Source organism: Myotis brandtii, unplaced genomic scaffold (genome assembly GCF_000412655.1).
Source record: "Myotis brandtii unplaced genomic scaffold, ASM41265v1 scaffold243, whole genome shotgun sequence".
In the NCBI taxonomy this organism is placed as follows: domain Eukaryota; kingdom Metazoa; phylum Chordata; class Mammalia; order Chiroptera; family Vespertilionidae; genus Myotis; species Myotis brandtii.
Window position 1 is genome coordinate 100,869 of NW_005359195.1, and position 16,907 is coordinate 117,775.

Consider the following 16,907-nt stretch of genomic DNA (forward strand, 5'->3'; position numbering starts at 1 on the left):
TGACAGGGGGGCGCTCCCCAACCCCCTGATTGACCCTGCTCTGTGTGTGACAGGGTACGGAGCCCCAACCTCCCTGATGGGCCCTGCTCTGTGAGTGACAGGGGGCAGCGCCCCAACCCCCTGATTGGCCCTGCTCTGTGCGTGACAGGGGGTGGCGCCGCAACCTCCCCATCGACCCTGCCTTGAGTGTGACAGGGGGCGGTGCCCCAACCCCCCAATCGGCCCTACCCTGAGCGTGACTGAGGGTGGCATCGCAACCTCCCAATCCGCCCTGCTCTGTGCATGACAGGGGGTGGCGCCCCAACTCCCCAATCAGCCCTGCTCTGAGCCCGACCAGGGGCTGCACCTAGGGATTGGGCTTGCCCTCTGCCACTCGGGAGCAGGCCTAAGCCAGCAGGTCGTTATCTCCCGAGGGGTCCCAGACTGTGAGAGGGCACAGGATGGGCTGAGGGACGCCCCCTCCCCCCGAGTGCACAAATTTTTGTGCACCGGGCCTCTAGTTCTATATAATAAAACCCTAATATGCAAATAGACCGAACTGCTGAACGACTGGTCGCTATGACATGCACTGACCACCAGGGGGCAGACGATCCATGCAGGAGCCATCCCCTGGTGGTCAGTGCACACCCACACGGGGAGTGCTGCTCAGTCAGAAGCAGGGCTCATGGCTGACAAGCGCAGAGGCGGTGGCGGGAGCCTCTCCTGCCTCCGCTGCAGGCAGGCGATAAGGAGCAAGGGGTCCTGGACTGGGAGAGGGTGCAGGCCAGGCTGAGGGCCCTCCTACCCCTCACCCCCCAGTGCTAGATTTCCATGCACCAGGCCTCTAGTCTATAATAATAAAAGTGTAATATGTTAATTAGACTGGATATCCTTCCAGGAGGAAGCTGGGTCTACAGCCTCGGGATCAAGGCAGCTGCCTGCAGCTGCAAGGGAGGGATCCAGGCAGCCACAGCTGTGAAGGCCTACTCTTGCATGAATTTTGTGCATTGGGCCCCTAGTATTCAAATAATATGCTATAAGCTTAAAGTCAGTTCATATTGTTACTGTATTTGTGTCTATGGTGCATTGGGGTTTACAGGTACATTCTTGTAAATTGCTCAGATAGTTTATTTAATGAACTATGTAAGGTTAAATAGGTATGTTCTTCCTTTCTCTGCATTATTGTATTCCATTTTCTTTTACATACATACTTTTCATTGTTTGTCTGGGTTATATTTAAATTGCCCAGAACTATCTAAACCATCTTTTTCAGTTAATTCAATTGATCACAAAGGAACCATTGTTCAATACATGGCACTACAAAGGTGCATGGTTGCTGGCTACTTAGATCTGAAGGAATGGTCAGAACAGAAAACCATTGCATTTGACTCCATTTCCTTTTATGACTGTATAAACTGACAAGTTTTAACAAGTTTTTAGAATTTTTACTGCTTAAAATTTCCACATTCATGTTATCACTGAAGCCTCAGAATGAACTTTGACTACAGAATGAGTTCAATGGAAATGTCATCTGAGCCAATATTCTTTGAACCTATATGCAGCTTAAGCCTATTGGCCTCTCTGAATTGTGTATTATAACTAGTATGCCTCATTGTCTCTCTTTTTCTTTTTTTTTTATGGAGGTCTTACCAGGCAATCCTTTTTCCTTCATTGCAAGTAATTATTGCTAATTTAAATAGTAGGCTCAATATCACTGTTGCTGATAATGAGTTCCAAATATTTCCCAAGGGAGGAGAGAAAAAAAGACTCAGAGAGAATTGCTGGCAAACTTACCCTATCATAATTTGGGTTTTTATTAAATGGAGACATATTTTGTAGGGAGTGCTTTGCTCTCTTTTATAGCCTTAAGAGTGGATGAATAGAGAGTCAATTTGTTTTTCTACATCTCACTGGTATTTCTCATTAAGCAGATTGTCTATATATATTACTGAATTTGGGTTCCAAATAAATTTCTAGACCCTTATATTACACTTATATTGAAAACAAAAATAACCCCAAAAAAGAGAAGTCCAGAGTGTCCAAGAAAATCTCCCACTGCCTGGAAACATGAGGATATACATACGTCAGCAACCTTCACTCTGGAGGGCAAAGCAGTTCAGCCTAGGATGTAAGGGGTCTGGTAGGTTGGGAACAGGCTGAATTATTATGGAAATCGTATTCATGTGCTTTTAGTATTATAAAGCCAATAGAATATGGATAGCAGGCTTTATATAACCATTACAGGCTTATTCTCAGAATTGATTGAAATAGTTCTTAAAACAAATAGTTAAAAATATTAAAAATTTTAACAAGTACCTTCTATATTTTACATGTGGTTTATATATGTTTTATTCATGTAATTAGTGTGAGATAAGTGTAAGGAGTCCATCTGAATCACCAGTGAACTGACCCCTTATAAAGTCATCCCCCAGGCCACAAACATCCTCATTGACACACATGTGCTGTCATTGCATCAGGGTATTTGTTTGTCAATCTCTAGTTGCAAATGAAGTACAAAATAGAGTGATCCTTACACCAGAGATTAAAGGGAGCTCTTGAGAAAATTGATGAAAAGTGACTCAAAGGCCAAAAGATGCTATAATCAAACTGCTCAAGCCAGTCATAAAACAATGATTCTTTTTATAGGGTAATCATAAAATTATGAAAGAAATATCCGTAGCTGATTTATTCTTTTCCCTAATGAGTGCATAGTTGCAATTATAATCTGCAGAGTCGTTTATATTAGATCAAATAAACCCACTTGCAAACTCCTTAGTTCCAGAAAATGGCCCATTTAGACCTTTTATTATTTATTTAAAATAATTTAATTCCCATTTTAAATAGATTCACTTTTAAGTGGCATTTTCCCCAGCATGAATTATCCTCAGATAATAAGGAGTTTCTGTATATTTAATTTTATTTTACAGAAGAGAGAATTTACGCTCAGAGGAGTTAAAGTACTTTCATGCAGTCACATCATTTCCTAGTTGTTAATTTGAGAGAACTGCTTCCAAATAGAGAATTTTGATGCCAAGTCCTGGTTTCTTTTCACCACACATCAACTAATTTTAACATTCTCTTTCTATAATATTCTATATTATATCACATTTTACAATATGTTTAATTTGGCAACAACTGCCACTGTTTCCCCACTCACATTAAAACTTACTGTCACCAGAACAATCCCTGCTACCAGGGGTCCCTTTTAGAACAGCCTTGCTGGGAGACAGTTTGGTCGAATATTCATCTACTCTAATGTTTGGAATCCCATGTAGTATTTAACCACTGTCATTGGAGATGGCAGGCCTCCTTGTTATACTGTCCATGTAGGCACATTTATATTTACAACTTCGGGATTTGTGAAAGAGTATCTAATTTGAGGGGCACTTTCTCCAATTATTTAATTTATACAACCAAATATCCCTGATGTAAAAAGAAAAAGGAACATGTTAAAAGCCATCAAGTACCCCACAGAAACATCAGGGCCAGGAGTTGCCTATTAGACTCTTGCTCTTTTATTAGCAAATTTTAACTGACCTTTAATATTAGATAATTAAATATAACATACTTCAAAATGTAGGATTGTTATATGCTTTGGGGTTTAAAATATATGTCCTTGGAAGTAATTAGCATTGTTTGAAAATATTATCTTTGTGATTGGATAGTAAAAGGTAGAAAATAATTTGGCTGTTCTTTAAATATGGTTTTATTTTTTAAATTTATTTTTTCAATTAAATTTATTGGGGTGATATTGATCATATAGGTTTTAGGTGAGGGTTTCTGTGTTACAAGATCTGTACATTGCACCATGTGCCCACCACCCAAAGTCAAATCTTCCCCATCACCATATATTAGGACCCCCACCACCCCCTACCCCCTTCCCTCTGGCATCCACCACATGGCTGTTTGTGTTCACGAGTTTCAGTTTTATATCCCACATTTACATCCCTATGAGTGAAATCATATGGTTCTTAGCTCTTTCTGACTGACTTATTTTACTTAACATAATATTCTCAAGGTCCATCCATGTTGTTGCAAATGGCATTATTTCATCCTTTCTGATGGCTGAATAGGATTCCACTGTGTAGATGTGCCACATCTTTATCTAATTCTCGATCACAGTACACTTTGGTTGTTTCCATGTCTTGGCCACCGTGAATAATGCTGCAATGAAATAGGGGTGCATACATCTTTGTGAATGAATGATTTTGAGTTTTTCAGGTATATACCCAGGAGAGGAATAGCTGGTTCATATGGTAGCTTTATTCTTAATTTTTTTTGAGGAATCTCCAGACTGCTTTCCATAGTGCTTCTACCAGCCTATACTCCCACCAGCAGTGAATGAGGGTTCCCTTTTTTCCACAACCTCTCCAACAGTTGTTATTGCTTGTCTTGTTGATAATACCCATTCTAACAGGTGTGAGGTGGTATCTCATTTTGGTTTTGGTTTGCATTTCCCTATTGCTAGTGAGGTTGGACATCTTTTCATATATCTATCAGTCAACAAATGATTTTAAGAGTACCTTACTTCAAAAAATAACAGCATTATTCTTTTTTTTCCTATCAGATCCATTAGGCAGGTTCCCTCCACCCCTATGTCCAGGAGAAGATATCTGTCACTTTAATGGGGATAAATAAAATAGTTTTAAAATAATGGCCATCCACATGACATCAATTCAAGAACAAGCTTGAAGTTATTTGGTTATAATGAAATAGAGCCTCTTTAGCTATGATAAAGGTAACACTACATCATCATTATTCTTACAAAGGTGGACCTAGAACAAAATACAATTATAATGACATTAAGGTAATGAGTATTTAGGTCAAGAACATAAGCATAAGGGTTAATACTAAAGAGTGTATAAGCATGAATTAATATAAAATCTTGAGCAAAGTGTGTTTATCAAGCAGGGATAACATGTCACATGAATGAGGTGATGTCCGACCTATATGATTTGATTTGAGTGATGCTGGGAAGAACAAGTAGATATGCTCCACTCAGTGCCCAAGAATGTAGAATGGGTAGATTCTATTGTTCACCAAACCCATTTTACCTTTCACACAATTTTATCATCTCCAAAGTTTCTTTTACATCTTTTTTGGTACTATCCTTGCTGTATTAGCTGTCTTACCTGTGTCTCCCTAGCATCATGTCTAATAATACATCAAACTCTGTATCAAAAGCTTCTGAATTTGAATTCTGTTCTGCAATTTACTCATTTTTTGACCTTAGACAAGTGATTTATACTGTGCCTAAGTTCTCTCATCTATAATATGGGAATATAATAGAATTTTCCTCTAAGGTTGTTATGATTACTGACACTGTCTGTGCCTAAGTTTTCTCATCTATAATATGAGAATATAATAGAATTTTCCTCTAAGGTTGTTATGATTATTAAATGAATCAGTGTCTATAAAGTGTTTAGAATTAGCAAATATTCAATAATTGTATTGGTATTATTATATTATCACACATTTGCTTATACCAGATAATATGGAGATAATTTATGAATATATGAATTAAACAAAAATATAATTAGCACTCTTTATATATGAAACACCATGTTAGGGACAGAAGCCCAAACCCCAAGGAATTTAGAATTCAGTGGTTAGAACTTCCTGGTTTTCTTCAAGGGTCATTAGTTTATCACCAAATCTATGATAATGTTCCAGAGGCCAGTAAAATGCCTAGTCCACTAAAAGTGTGAATAATGCTGCAATGCTTCCTTATCTCTGAACCTGAGAGCATGTGAGAATTGTTCCTACCCAGGGCCTGAAATCTTACCCAACACCTGAATTCTACAGGTCTGGAAGTGTAGTCTTCACTAGCTTTTCAGTTCTCTTAAGATACAAATGCAGACTTTTTTGGAATTGACTAAAATACCCCCCTTATAATAGCTTTACCAGCTACTGTCTCAACCTGTTCTTTCCCTGACTCTGTTCCAGCCACATTGGCTTCAGTCAGGTCCTCAAACATATTCTGCTTTTCATCTGATGACCTCCTCACATGTTCTTTCTTCTGCATAGGACACTCTGTATATCATATTGGCTTGCACTACTTGAAGTTTCTGTTTGAAGTTCAAGTGCTCAAGGAAATGTTTTCTGATTCCATCCCAGAATGGGCTGCATCCCTATAACGTTCTCTAATAGAACCCTCAGTTTGTTCTTGAATATTTTGTCACAAATACATAATTTTATAACAAGAATAGAAGGGCATTATAGTCACAGATATAATGGTAATGATACTATATACGCATAGTACCTCAGTAGTAAAAGAAGAGTAAAGAGTGAGAGAGATATTGAGAGAGAGAGACATAGACACTTAAATTCCATTCACAATTCCAACTAAAGAGCTTATGACCTAATGCCTAGGAGTGGGCATAAGTTGACATGGGAGCTCTTTCCTCAGTTACACTTATTAACCAATTTTTAAATTATGAAATAGAATACCGAAATTTGAATGTGTTTTTTAAACATCATGGCTCCTTCACATAAAGCAACAACTTTACCCTGTGCTCAGTGAAACACACACACACACACACACACACACACACACACAAGAAAACACTGGTTTTAAACTCTAAGAAAATTAGCCATGCTGAATGAATTGAGAAAAACTATTGGGCCATTGGGATAGCACCTTCCTAAGGAATTTTCCAGGGTAATTCAGATTGTGTGCAACTTTTACCTTACTTGATAATTTGGAACCTAACAGATAAAGAAGATGTAATTGTCTCTATTTTTAATATTAGTAATCCTGGCCTAAATATAAGTTCTGTGAGGGCTGAAGGTACTCCTGTATTTCATCACTGTATCCCTAGCACACAGCAGCATGCTCCTGCAAATATTTGTTGAATGAATTAGCATTCTGCCCGTGTTTATTTCATTACTGTATCCTTTCACACAGCAGGATGCTCCTGCAAATAAATATTTGTTGAATGAATTAGCATTCTGCCCGTGTTTACAGGATCAATCTATTTGAAAACAATACAGAGTTTGTAATTGGGAACACTGAGGGAGTAGAAGTCACAGAATTTCAGACCCTAAGCATTACGCAGATAACCTGTGTCTCTGTAGAAACTTAAATTAAAATGGCAGGAAAACTGAAAGCTGGACGTGACAGAGTTTGGTGTATTTCAATGAAGACTTAATGTATGTAAGGCAACATCCTGTCCTTCAGTTCCCTTTCTAAGCCAAATTCCACCTGAAAAGTTGACATCTTCCTTAACATTTTAGGTCGAATGAGCCGGACTCGATTTATCATGCTGCCAAGCCAAGGGGAAGGACGGCCGTGCCCCCGAGAGCTCACCCAGCAAAAAGCCTGCCCGGTGACCCCCTGCTACAGCTGGGTCCTCAGCAACTGGTCTGCATGTAAATTGGAGGTAGGTCTGCTACAGAGAATGCTCTGCTCAAACCTGTGCGCTGGTGGAATACATTTCCCAGCAGCAGGGGCCAGGCACAATGTATTTTTATGCGATGGAGTACATGGAAAAATACAATGAAGGGCTTAACCTCCAGCAGAGTGATGCTGCCAGGAAAATGCAGAGCCATTCATTAGGCGCTGATGATAATGGGCCGGGTCACAGGACTGTCAATCTCCTTGGCATCTTCAAGAATTCTCTGATATTTTCCTGGCTTGTTGGACATATTATTATTTAATTAGGCAAAACCCTGATGCTATGGAAATAGCACAGCTGGCTGTAGACTGTATTTCTTAAAGAGGCACATGTAGGCTTAGACAAAAATCTTGCGTATGGGCAGAAAACCAAAAGTGGATGAAAGTTATATTTTAACATTATTACACAAACCAAGGTTACTACATTTTCCTCAGTGATTGCTTTTTTATTGGCCTGAAATATAAATGTCTAAAAAACATCATAATATATCACATGCTTTTGCTGGATCAGCAAAGATCTTCCACTGCATTTTCTCTCTGGCTTCCTGTGTAAGAAAAAGCACATTGATTTTCCTGTTTTCTTTCTTTACTAGTTTATCCTCCAGTTCCTATTCCAAAGCTCATTATAATTAGGGAACAATAATTTCCATTATGCATTAAGCAATCTGCGGAGTATTCTCATAAAGATGTCTGCTGTCCCTGTCAGAAGACATTGTCTTGCAGCATTATCATCTTGCACAAGTTAAATGCCCATGAATTATAATAAGTCCCAGAGGAACAAAAATGTTTGGTACATTTGTTCAGTCTCCTTTTTACAGGAAAAAAGGTAACCATGCTAAGTAATTCAGTACTAGCCTAATGGTTTTAAATATGAATACGTTGTCCGCTAATCTGAAACCTTCTTCCCTAAACTACTTGAGCAATTTTAAAATAATGCTTGGAATCACAATTAAGAGAATGAAAGGAATGTTTCTCCTTATAATTTCACTAAATGTTGACAGAGAAAATCAACTCAAAGAATGCAAGAGCCCATTGCAGGGACAGGGAGACAAAAGAAACAGAGGAAGTGAGAGAGCGAGAGAGGACTGAAACTCCATGCTCAACGTCTTACCAGGCACACAACTGTTACTAGACCTTACCAGTTCTCCTGTACTTTCCCTGTTATCTTCTCAGCCTTTCCTTCCCTTTCCTTCCCTTTCCTTCCCTTTCCTTCCCTTTCCTTCCCTTTCCTTCCCTTTCCTTCCCTTTCCTTCCCTTTCCTTCCCTTTCCTTCCCTTTCCTTCCCTTTCCTTCCCTTTCCTTCCCTTTCCTTCCCTTTCCTTCCCTTTCCTTCCCTTTCCTTCCCTTTCCTTCCCTTTCCTTCCCTTTCCTTCCCTTTCCTTCCCTTTCCTTCCCTTTCCTTCCCTTTCCTTCCCTTTCCTTCCCTTTCCTTCCCTTTCCTTCCCTTTCCTTCCCTTTCCTTCCCTTTCCTTCCCTTTCCTTCCCTTTCCTTCCCTTTCCTTCCCTTTCCTTCCCTTTCCTTCCCTTTCCTTCCCTTTCCTTCCCTTTCCTTCCCTTTCCTTCCCTTTCCTTCCCTTTCCTTCCCTTTCCTTCCCTTTCCTTCCCTTTCCTTCCCTTTCCTTCCCTTTCCTTCCCTTTCCTTCCCTTTCCTTCCCTTTCCTTCCCTTTCCTTCCCTTTCCTTCCCTTTCCTTCCCTTTCCTTCCCTTGACAAGTGCTTCATCTTGTCCCATAGAAACATTTTGGGGAAATGCCAAATGCAATCTCTAATTTTGTTGTTTGCTATGGAGCTTTTGGCAGAAAAGCTGGGGCAAGAGTGGTGTGTTGTGAACATTCTCTGCAGCATTGCTGGTGAGAGAAGTGGGGTGATAGCATCGGTTGGCAATACCCAGACTTGGAGGCCCTGGAGACCATAAGAGCAGCTGTGTCCAGAAACCTGATGTCTAGGGGAGGCTATTCCCACTAATTAGCACGCTCAGTTAGGAGGAAATTTGGAGTTAGACCCCATCCAGGCAAAGCTAGTTTTTTACTAGACAAGTTCTTCATCTTGTCCCATAGAAACATTTTGGAGAAATGCCAAATGCAATCTCTAATTTTGTTGTTTGCTACGGAGCTTTTGGCAGAAGAGCTGGGGCAAGAGTGGTGTGTTGTGAACATTCTCTGCAGCAGTGCTGGTGAGAGAAGTGGGGTGATAGCATCGGTTGGCAATACCCAGACTTGGAGGCCCTGGAGACCATAAGAGCAGCTGTGTCCAGAAACCTGATGTCTAGGGGAGGCTATTCCCACTAATTAGCACGCTCAGTTAGGAGGAAATTTGGAGTTAGACCCCATCCAGGCAAAGCTAGTAGCAAACAAGTCTGTAGTTAATTGCTCTGGCACCTTACCCAACGGGGCCAATCAGCATTCTTCCCTAAGAGTGAGGAATGGGATGGAAGCTTTCAAGGATGCTGTATTTAGGAACTCTTAGCTGTAGATAGAGTTTCTCAGAAGTGAGAAAGACTAAGGAAGGTAACACAGAGAAAAGCAGGGGCAAAGGGAGAAAGGGGATCGTGATACTTGCCTCTATTTTATCCTGCATTCAGATTGAATTTCTGCTTTTCCTGAAGCCTAATGGTGAATTCTCTGAGTCAGAAAACACAATTATCTTTTCAGTGAGTTGCCTTATGTAAGCTGAAGTTTTGGAATTACTGATCAAAATACAGTGGGCCTTTGCCACAAAGGAAAAAAACATTTCTCTCTCAATTTCACTTCTGCTTCTTCTTGATGATACTTGCCTCTATTTTGTCCTGCATTCAGATTGAATTTCTGCTTTCCCTGAAGCCTAATGCTGAATTCTCTGAGTCGGAAAACACAATTATCTTTTCAGTGAGTTGCCTTATGTAAGCTGAAGTTTTGGAATTACTGATCAAAATACAGTGGGCCTTTGCCACAAAGGAAAAAAACATTTCTCTCTCAATTTCACTTCTGCTTCTTCTTGTCCTATCATAGCCTAACCTGCCAAATGCAGGTATATAACCTGCTCATTCACTGAAGGTGGTGATGGTATTGAAGTGGCTGATTGCCATCAAGCAGTATCAAACCTTGCACAGGGCACTGCTGATGTGCCAATGTTGCCCTTATCTCATATGGAAAGAGATCAGCAAACAGAAGTGTTTATCCTCAGGCTTTACTTTTTATAAGTGTTTTTGTAACTCTTTCTTTCCAAGTTCTTTAACTGATAACATGCATCCAGGCATAGGTTGGCCAATCTGTCTTAGGAGCGCAGACTCTGGAGTCTAGCACCCTAATTTCAGTCAATGTTCTACCAGTTCCCAGCTTTGCAGTTTTTGCAAAGTGTCTAAACTCTCCAAACCTCTGTTTTTTTTTAATCCTCACCTAAGGATATTTTCTTTCCATTGCTTTTTTTTAGATAGAGTGGATGGGAGGGAAGGAGGGGGGGGGAGAGAGAGAGAGATAGAAACATTGATGTGAGAGAGACAGATCAATAGGTTGCCTCCTATTCAAGCACTGACTGGGCAGGCATTAAACCTGCAACCTAGGTATCTACCCTTAACTGAGAATTGAACCTTTGATCCTTTGGTTTTTGAGCCAACACTCTAACTGCTGAGACACACCTGCCAGGGCTTCAAGCCCCTATTTTTAAATCTGTATCATGGCAGTAGAAATAGTATAAGTTTTGCTGGAGATTTTTGGAAGGTATTAGACAATTCATATGCAGTGCTTAGCATAGTCCTTGGCAAAGAGAAGACCTCATGAATTGTAATTGCTATTACAGTTGCTATTATAGTCTTGATTAAAACTATAATTGTGATTATTAACACCATCTGCCTAACCACATCTGGTGATGCCAATTAAGAGCATACAGAGTCCATTAGTGATCTGGACAGTGGAGAGTTAATGAGAGAATCCTCGCAGATGATCATCTTGCTCTGAGAAGCCAGGCTCAGGGCTAAGAGCGAGCTGACGCCTGCTTCATGAGGGAAATAATCATTCTGATGCTGATTTATCTTCCTCCTGTGGCTGTTGTTGTCAAAGGTATGAGAGATTCAGCTTAAATATGGATACATCCGAGGAGCATATTATAGTTTGTCTTGGTTTTTAAATTGACCCCCTATGTGGACTTGTTTCCTGCCATTTCCTTATACTCCATGTCCTGTTACTGAGGTTCCCGGTGGCAGGGTTTTCAAATTCCATACCTGCTGCGGAGTCTCAGACTTCTCTCCAAGTCCGCAAAGTCTGTTGCTCTACAGCAAAACACACCCCAGACGACTTAGATCCCTCCTGTAGAATAGCAAGCGACAGGGAGAATACTCCCCCAAGTGAAATTTAACTCACACTAGTGATTTCCTGCTTCAGGGAGTAGACCTTTTCTACAGCATTTGCTTTCCCTGAATCTACCATGAACTGATTTTGAACCTCCACTTATCTTCCAAAAAATGCACTTGGGTTCAAAATTAGAGTGCACTTTTGACAATTTCCAACAGCTGTAGAAATTAGATTAGAGCAAGTATGAGGCATTGATGGATCAAGTGTGGGGATTGCCGTCTTACATAATTATTGTTAAAACAGCGCTAGGAGGGACAGTGATGGTCCCAGGTAACGTGCCTACACAGGCTTTAAGTTCCTATAATTCGGATCTCCTCCAAGTGGCACCTTTTCTTTTTTGCCAATATAACTTTCTTATATGAAGAATGTGTCTCAGCAGCCACTGTGTGCCCTCCTGTACCTCCAGTGGTCCACCTACCACCTGCCTTGACACAAACTGTGCCTTGACCTGGGCGGGGCTCCACAGGCCCATCAGCCCCGGATAACCTGTTGCCCATCCAGAACACTGTCCTGACGGCTTTGGCTGACCACCTTGACCTTTCTTGCTCCTGCCACTGCAAGAGCCACCATAGCTCCAAGGCCTGCGCAATGCAGTTTCTGAGCCCTGCGGTGGAGAAGGGATAAGGAGGTGAAATCCAGTTGCCCAGTACAGAGCAGTTACCATGCTGCTCCCTAATAATGGATTATGCAGCATGTCATTCATGACTACGGGAGTATGCAGGGCTCCAGCACTCTCCCTCAGTGCCTCCTTACACCCCCTTCCTCCCCCTCCCTCTGGCTCTCTCCTTGTCCCCCCTCAACCATACCAGCAGTAGTCAGAAAGGCTCTAGCTCTTCTGTCAACTTCTGGACTTAGTGCAAACTGGGCAGCACACCTTGGAAGCACAGAGCAGTGAATACTCCCTAGGATGAAAGCTGATAGATGAGAAGAGGATCCAAGGAGGAGCTGGCATTTAAATGCCTTTGCCTTCTTCCTCCCTCGCCCACCATGGGTGGTACCGAGGCATGGTGACACACGTGGCCTGTCTGAAAGAGGATGTAGGCGACCAAGAAAGCAGCTGTGCTGACTTTGGAAGGGAGGCCAGCATGGTCACACTACCTTATACTCACTTTCCTTCCCTTCTTGCTTCAGTTATTTTAGCCTCACTCTTGCCCTCCTGGGATTTCAGCTCCTTAGCAGAAATGTTGGCCTTAGGCTCAGTTTTTCAAGCTATTGGTGCAAAGAGAGAGCTATCACCTAAGTTATCAAAATATCCAATGGAATTCCGTTTGAAGTATGAGCACCTGACTAGGGCTGAGGAAAGACCGCTCCTCTCAGGAGTACCTGACAGGTGTTCTAGTCGGAAACCTTTCATCAGGCAGATGCGTGGGCCAGACGCCCACGAAGAGCCTTTCAATTCTAAGCTTCTCTTCCTGTGAGACCATGTAATTTTTTTCTAATTGCCAGGAATAATCAGAGTGGGCTTTGTAAATATATTCAAAGGACATTATTCATCACAGAAGGCATGCTGGGAAAACAACTCATGGCAATAGAGAAAAATCACTGTTGCATGGGAAACCCCAACCTAATCCATATGAGGAAGTACTGAGTTGCCTGCAAGAGAAAAAGTGTAAGAGGAATTTATGGCCCATGGTTCTACATGCTCTCCTGGGGGAGGGGGTGATTATAGATTCTAGGCCATTTTATTCCATACACCTAGACAAATTATGAATGGTGTTTCTTTTTCAGTCAATTCTAGCTGAGTTCCAGAATGAATGGTCATATTCTGAGAAGAGAAATTCCACGGCATAAATTTGCATTTCTTCTTCAGCTTCTCTATTAGCTCTCAAAGAATTGTTTAGTGATGCTTTGCCAAGAATTGAAAGAGAACTCTGAGGAGGAGGAAGTTGCTGAAATATACAACTAGGGTTTACCTTTTTGTTTTTGTTTTTTGTTTTTATTTTTCTTTTAGCAAGAGGTAGCATGAGCCCAAACTGAGCTACTAATTATTTGGGTGATCCTGACAGTATCCTTTCCTCTCCCAGGGTGGAGACTGTGGGGAGGGAGTCCAGATCCGCAGCCTCTCCTGTGTGGTCCACAATGGCTTGGTCGCTAGCTCCGCTGTACGTGTGGACGATGCCCAGTGTAAAGAAGTGCCCTGGCAGGATGGCACCCTGCAGCAGCTGTGCTCTGTGCCCTGCCCAGGTATGCAGCCTCACACAATGGGGAGTGCCCTCCATGATGACCTTATTTATTTTCTATTAGGTTTTTTTTTCCTGAAGAAGCTCTATCTAGTCAAAACTGAAGGTTTTTATTAACTTTAATTAATTTTTAATTTTGGTTATAACTTTTGGAATATGCTGGCAATGGAGGCAAGGGGGGGAAAAACCCTGGACTTGGAAATTTAAGAGCTAAGTTGGAATCTTGTCTCTATCACTTCCCTGGTGTTTTCCCCGGGACATATGGTCTCACCCTTTAAGCAATGGTTGCTCCATCTAGGAAATGTGTTAACAATACCTGACCTGAAAGCACACTGCCATTATTCCAAAACTATTGACCGAATCCATGAGTAGATGAACCTCAGGGAGATGGCGTGGTGGGGACAAATAAGGCTACATGTCTATGAAAGCATTCTGTCACACAGTCACGTTCTATGTAGCCATGAAGGGCATTATTAGTTGCATAAAATGTATGAATTTATTTTAATTCTAATAACTTAGGATATATGGCATAAGTTTAAGGTGGCTTAATATATCCTCATAGTATGACATGCAAAATACATGTGTATGTATGTAAACACATATGCTTTTGTACACATATACACATAAATGTAAATACACATAAATGTGTGTGTATGTTTAGTGTATGTGACATTCTTTAGGCCCAAAGATATTCCACTTTAATAACCAGCTTATTATCTTTTTATGGTTTCGGTGAACCTCAATTTTATAATGCTATGCTGTTCTTTGAAAACTTAGTTACTTTAACCTCTACATCTCCCTTTTTAAAAAATTTGTATCACTAGCAGATGTGTAGTGTTCTCTAGATATGACTATGATTTGAAGCAAAGCAATGCCAATCTAGTTTTGGCATTATCTTTCTAAAATAGACTAAACCATCAATTACTTCATCATTCTGAGTACGTTCTAATTAGAAAATTCGTCAAAGTAGAATGTCTGGCCTACGGAACTCACCCCTATCACTGCACCACCAACAATCTCCCGTGAACCCTGTGTATGTAAATGCTGTCAAGTGCCAGTTTCCATGCTGTTGCCCCTGCTCTGTACTGCACACCCATCCAGGAGACTGTCATCTCACGGGCTGGTCGGAGTGGAGCACGTGTGAATTAACCTGCATCGATGGAAGAAGCTTCGAGACCATGGGCCGCCAATCTAGGTCAAGGACATTTATAATTCAGTCTTTTGAAAACCAAGACAGCTGCCCCCAGCAGATTCTAGAAACACGTCCTTGTACAGGTACCAAGAGCACTTTTCAATTCTCAGCTTTGATTGCTGAAGCTTATTCTTTTCTTATGTCGGGGATAATGGAACCGCTGTTGTCATATCTACTTGCAGGAGGCAAATGCTATCACTACACATGGAAAGCAAGTCTTTGGAATAATAATGAACGAACCGTATGGTGCCAACGTTCAGATGGCGTTAATGTCACAGGTATTCCTACCTCAGATTCATGTGGGTGCTTCCTAAAGATCTCTGAGTGTTGCTGTTTGTGAAGAGAATTCGCTTACAAATTATAAGCCAGGTAACACTGAACAGACAGCCTTTGATTATCTTCTTGTCCAGTTGTCATTAGACCTTTGCATCTCAGAAAGCAAACAATTCTATTTGAAGACCCATCATAATATATCAGACAACTTAAAGCAATAAGCTGAAACACTATAATTTTCTCTCAAATATTATTATCTGAGAAAGACTGGAAAAGACAGATGCCAACTTAAAATTGTCTCTAAAATTTTAAATCATGTACCTTCTTAGTAAAAAGTTTTTGAGGACTTATCTCAACATATCATGTTTATAAATCATATCATATGCTTATATATTATAAAATGTACAGAAATTTAAATTAAAAGAGTATATTAAGACATAAAAATCTAAAATATATTTGCTAATGGTACAAAAATTTGCTGCAAATTATAGATGCATATATTAATTTGCCAGAAGCTTAGTTTTTGAAGATTGTGCTAGTCATGATTACTATTTTTAAAATTTGTCTTTATTGTTGAAAGTATTAGAGATGTCCCCTTTTTTCCCCATTTGACCCCTTCTAGCCCGCACCTGCCTCCTGCCCCCTATGACACAGTTGTCTGTGTCCATGGGGTTTGCATATATGCATACAAGTTCTTTGGTTGATCTCTTCCCTCTCACCTACCCCTCCTTCCCTCTGAGATTTTACAGTCTTTTCCATGTTACTATTTAATATATAAATTTAGATGGAGGAAGTGTTCCTCATTCATGGTGATGGATACAATTTGATCTACTGTCTAGTCTTCTCAATAATTTAAAAGGTTTTTTATGCCTTCTTATCAGAGTAAATTGCTATTATTTTTACTTAGTACTGGGATGGCAAAGAACTTATTCTGGAGAGAATGTCTATTCTTCTGTAGGAATAGGAGGGGCAGCTCTGTCTTTTCCTTGTACGTGTGTTTTTGCATTGTTGGTATTTCCTTTAATCCATAGTTTATCCATACACTAATTTATTTTAAGCTACTTATACATTTCATCAGTTATTAAAACTAAATATATTGTAAATCAGCCTTCCCAGGAACACAGAAAGCATCACACACTCTGCAATATGCTGAGAGTTAAAGTGGCGCCGTCGCACTACAAATTCTCCGCACAGAGCACACGTGGACACCTGATGCATGAGCTCAGCTTCCTAGCGTCATCTGCTAAGTGTTATTGGAGCTTAATTTCATTCTTAAAAGTGTTATATAAACTAGATAAATTCCAACATTTTCTTCCCTAGCGATGCCCTCCTACAGGGGCCCACACACTGCACTTTGGACATCGCTGCTTTAGAGAGTGGGCAACACCCCCTCCAAACTCAATTGGTAGCAACAGGACTGTATGGTTATTGCCGCTAATGCCCCAATTAATCACCACACCAAAGTGCTAATTCTGGAGTGTGGTTGTCTTTCAATTTTTGTGTGGATTATTTTCTTTTCCAAGTAACAGTGAGAATTTATCTGCTTCATTCTCAGGGAAAGTG

At 40.7% G+C, this 16,907-nt stretch overlaps 1 protein-coding gene across 1 annotated transcript in view; it reads left to right on the plus strand.

Moving 5' to 3' along the window:
• THSD7B (thrombospondin, type I, domain containing 7B) overlaps positions 1–16,907 on the plus strand; it is a gene marked incomplete at its 5' end in the record, with an annotated part of 110,335 nt that overhangs the window by 74,507 nt on the left and 18,921 nt on the right. Inside the window, 4 exons of the mRNA XM_005867010.2 lie at positions 7,216–7,361; positions 13,724–13,883; positions 14,981–15,154; positions 15,254–15,349. Of these exons, the coding sequence (XP_005867072.1) occupies positions 7,216–7,361; positions 13,724–13,883; positions 14,981–15,154; positions 15,254–15,349 (576 nt within the window). The remainder of the gene's footprint in view (positions 1–7,215; positions 7,362–13,723; positions 13,884–14,980; positions 15,155–15,253; positions 15,350–16,907) is intronic.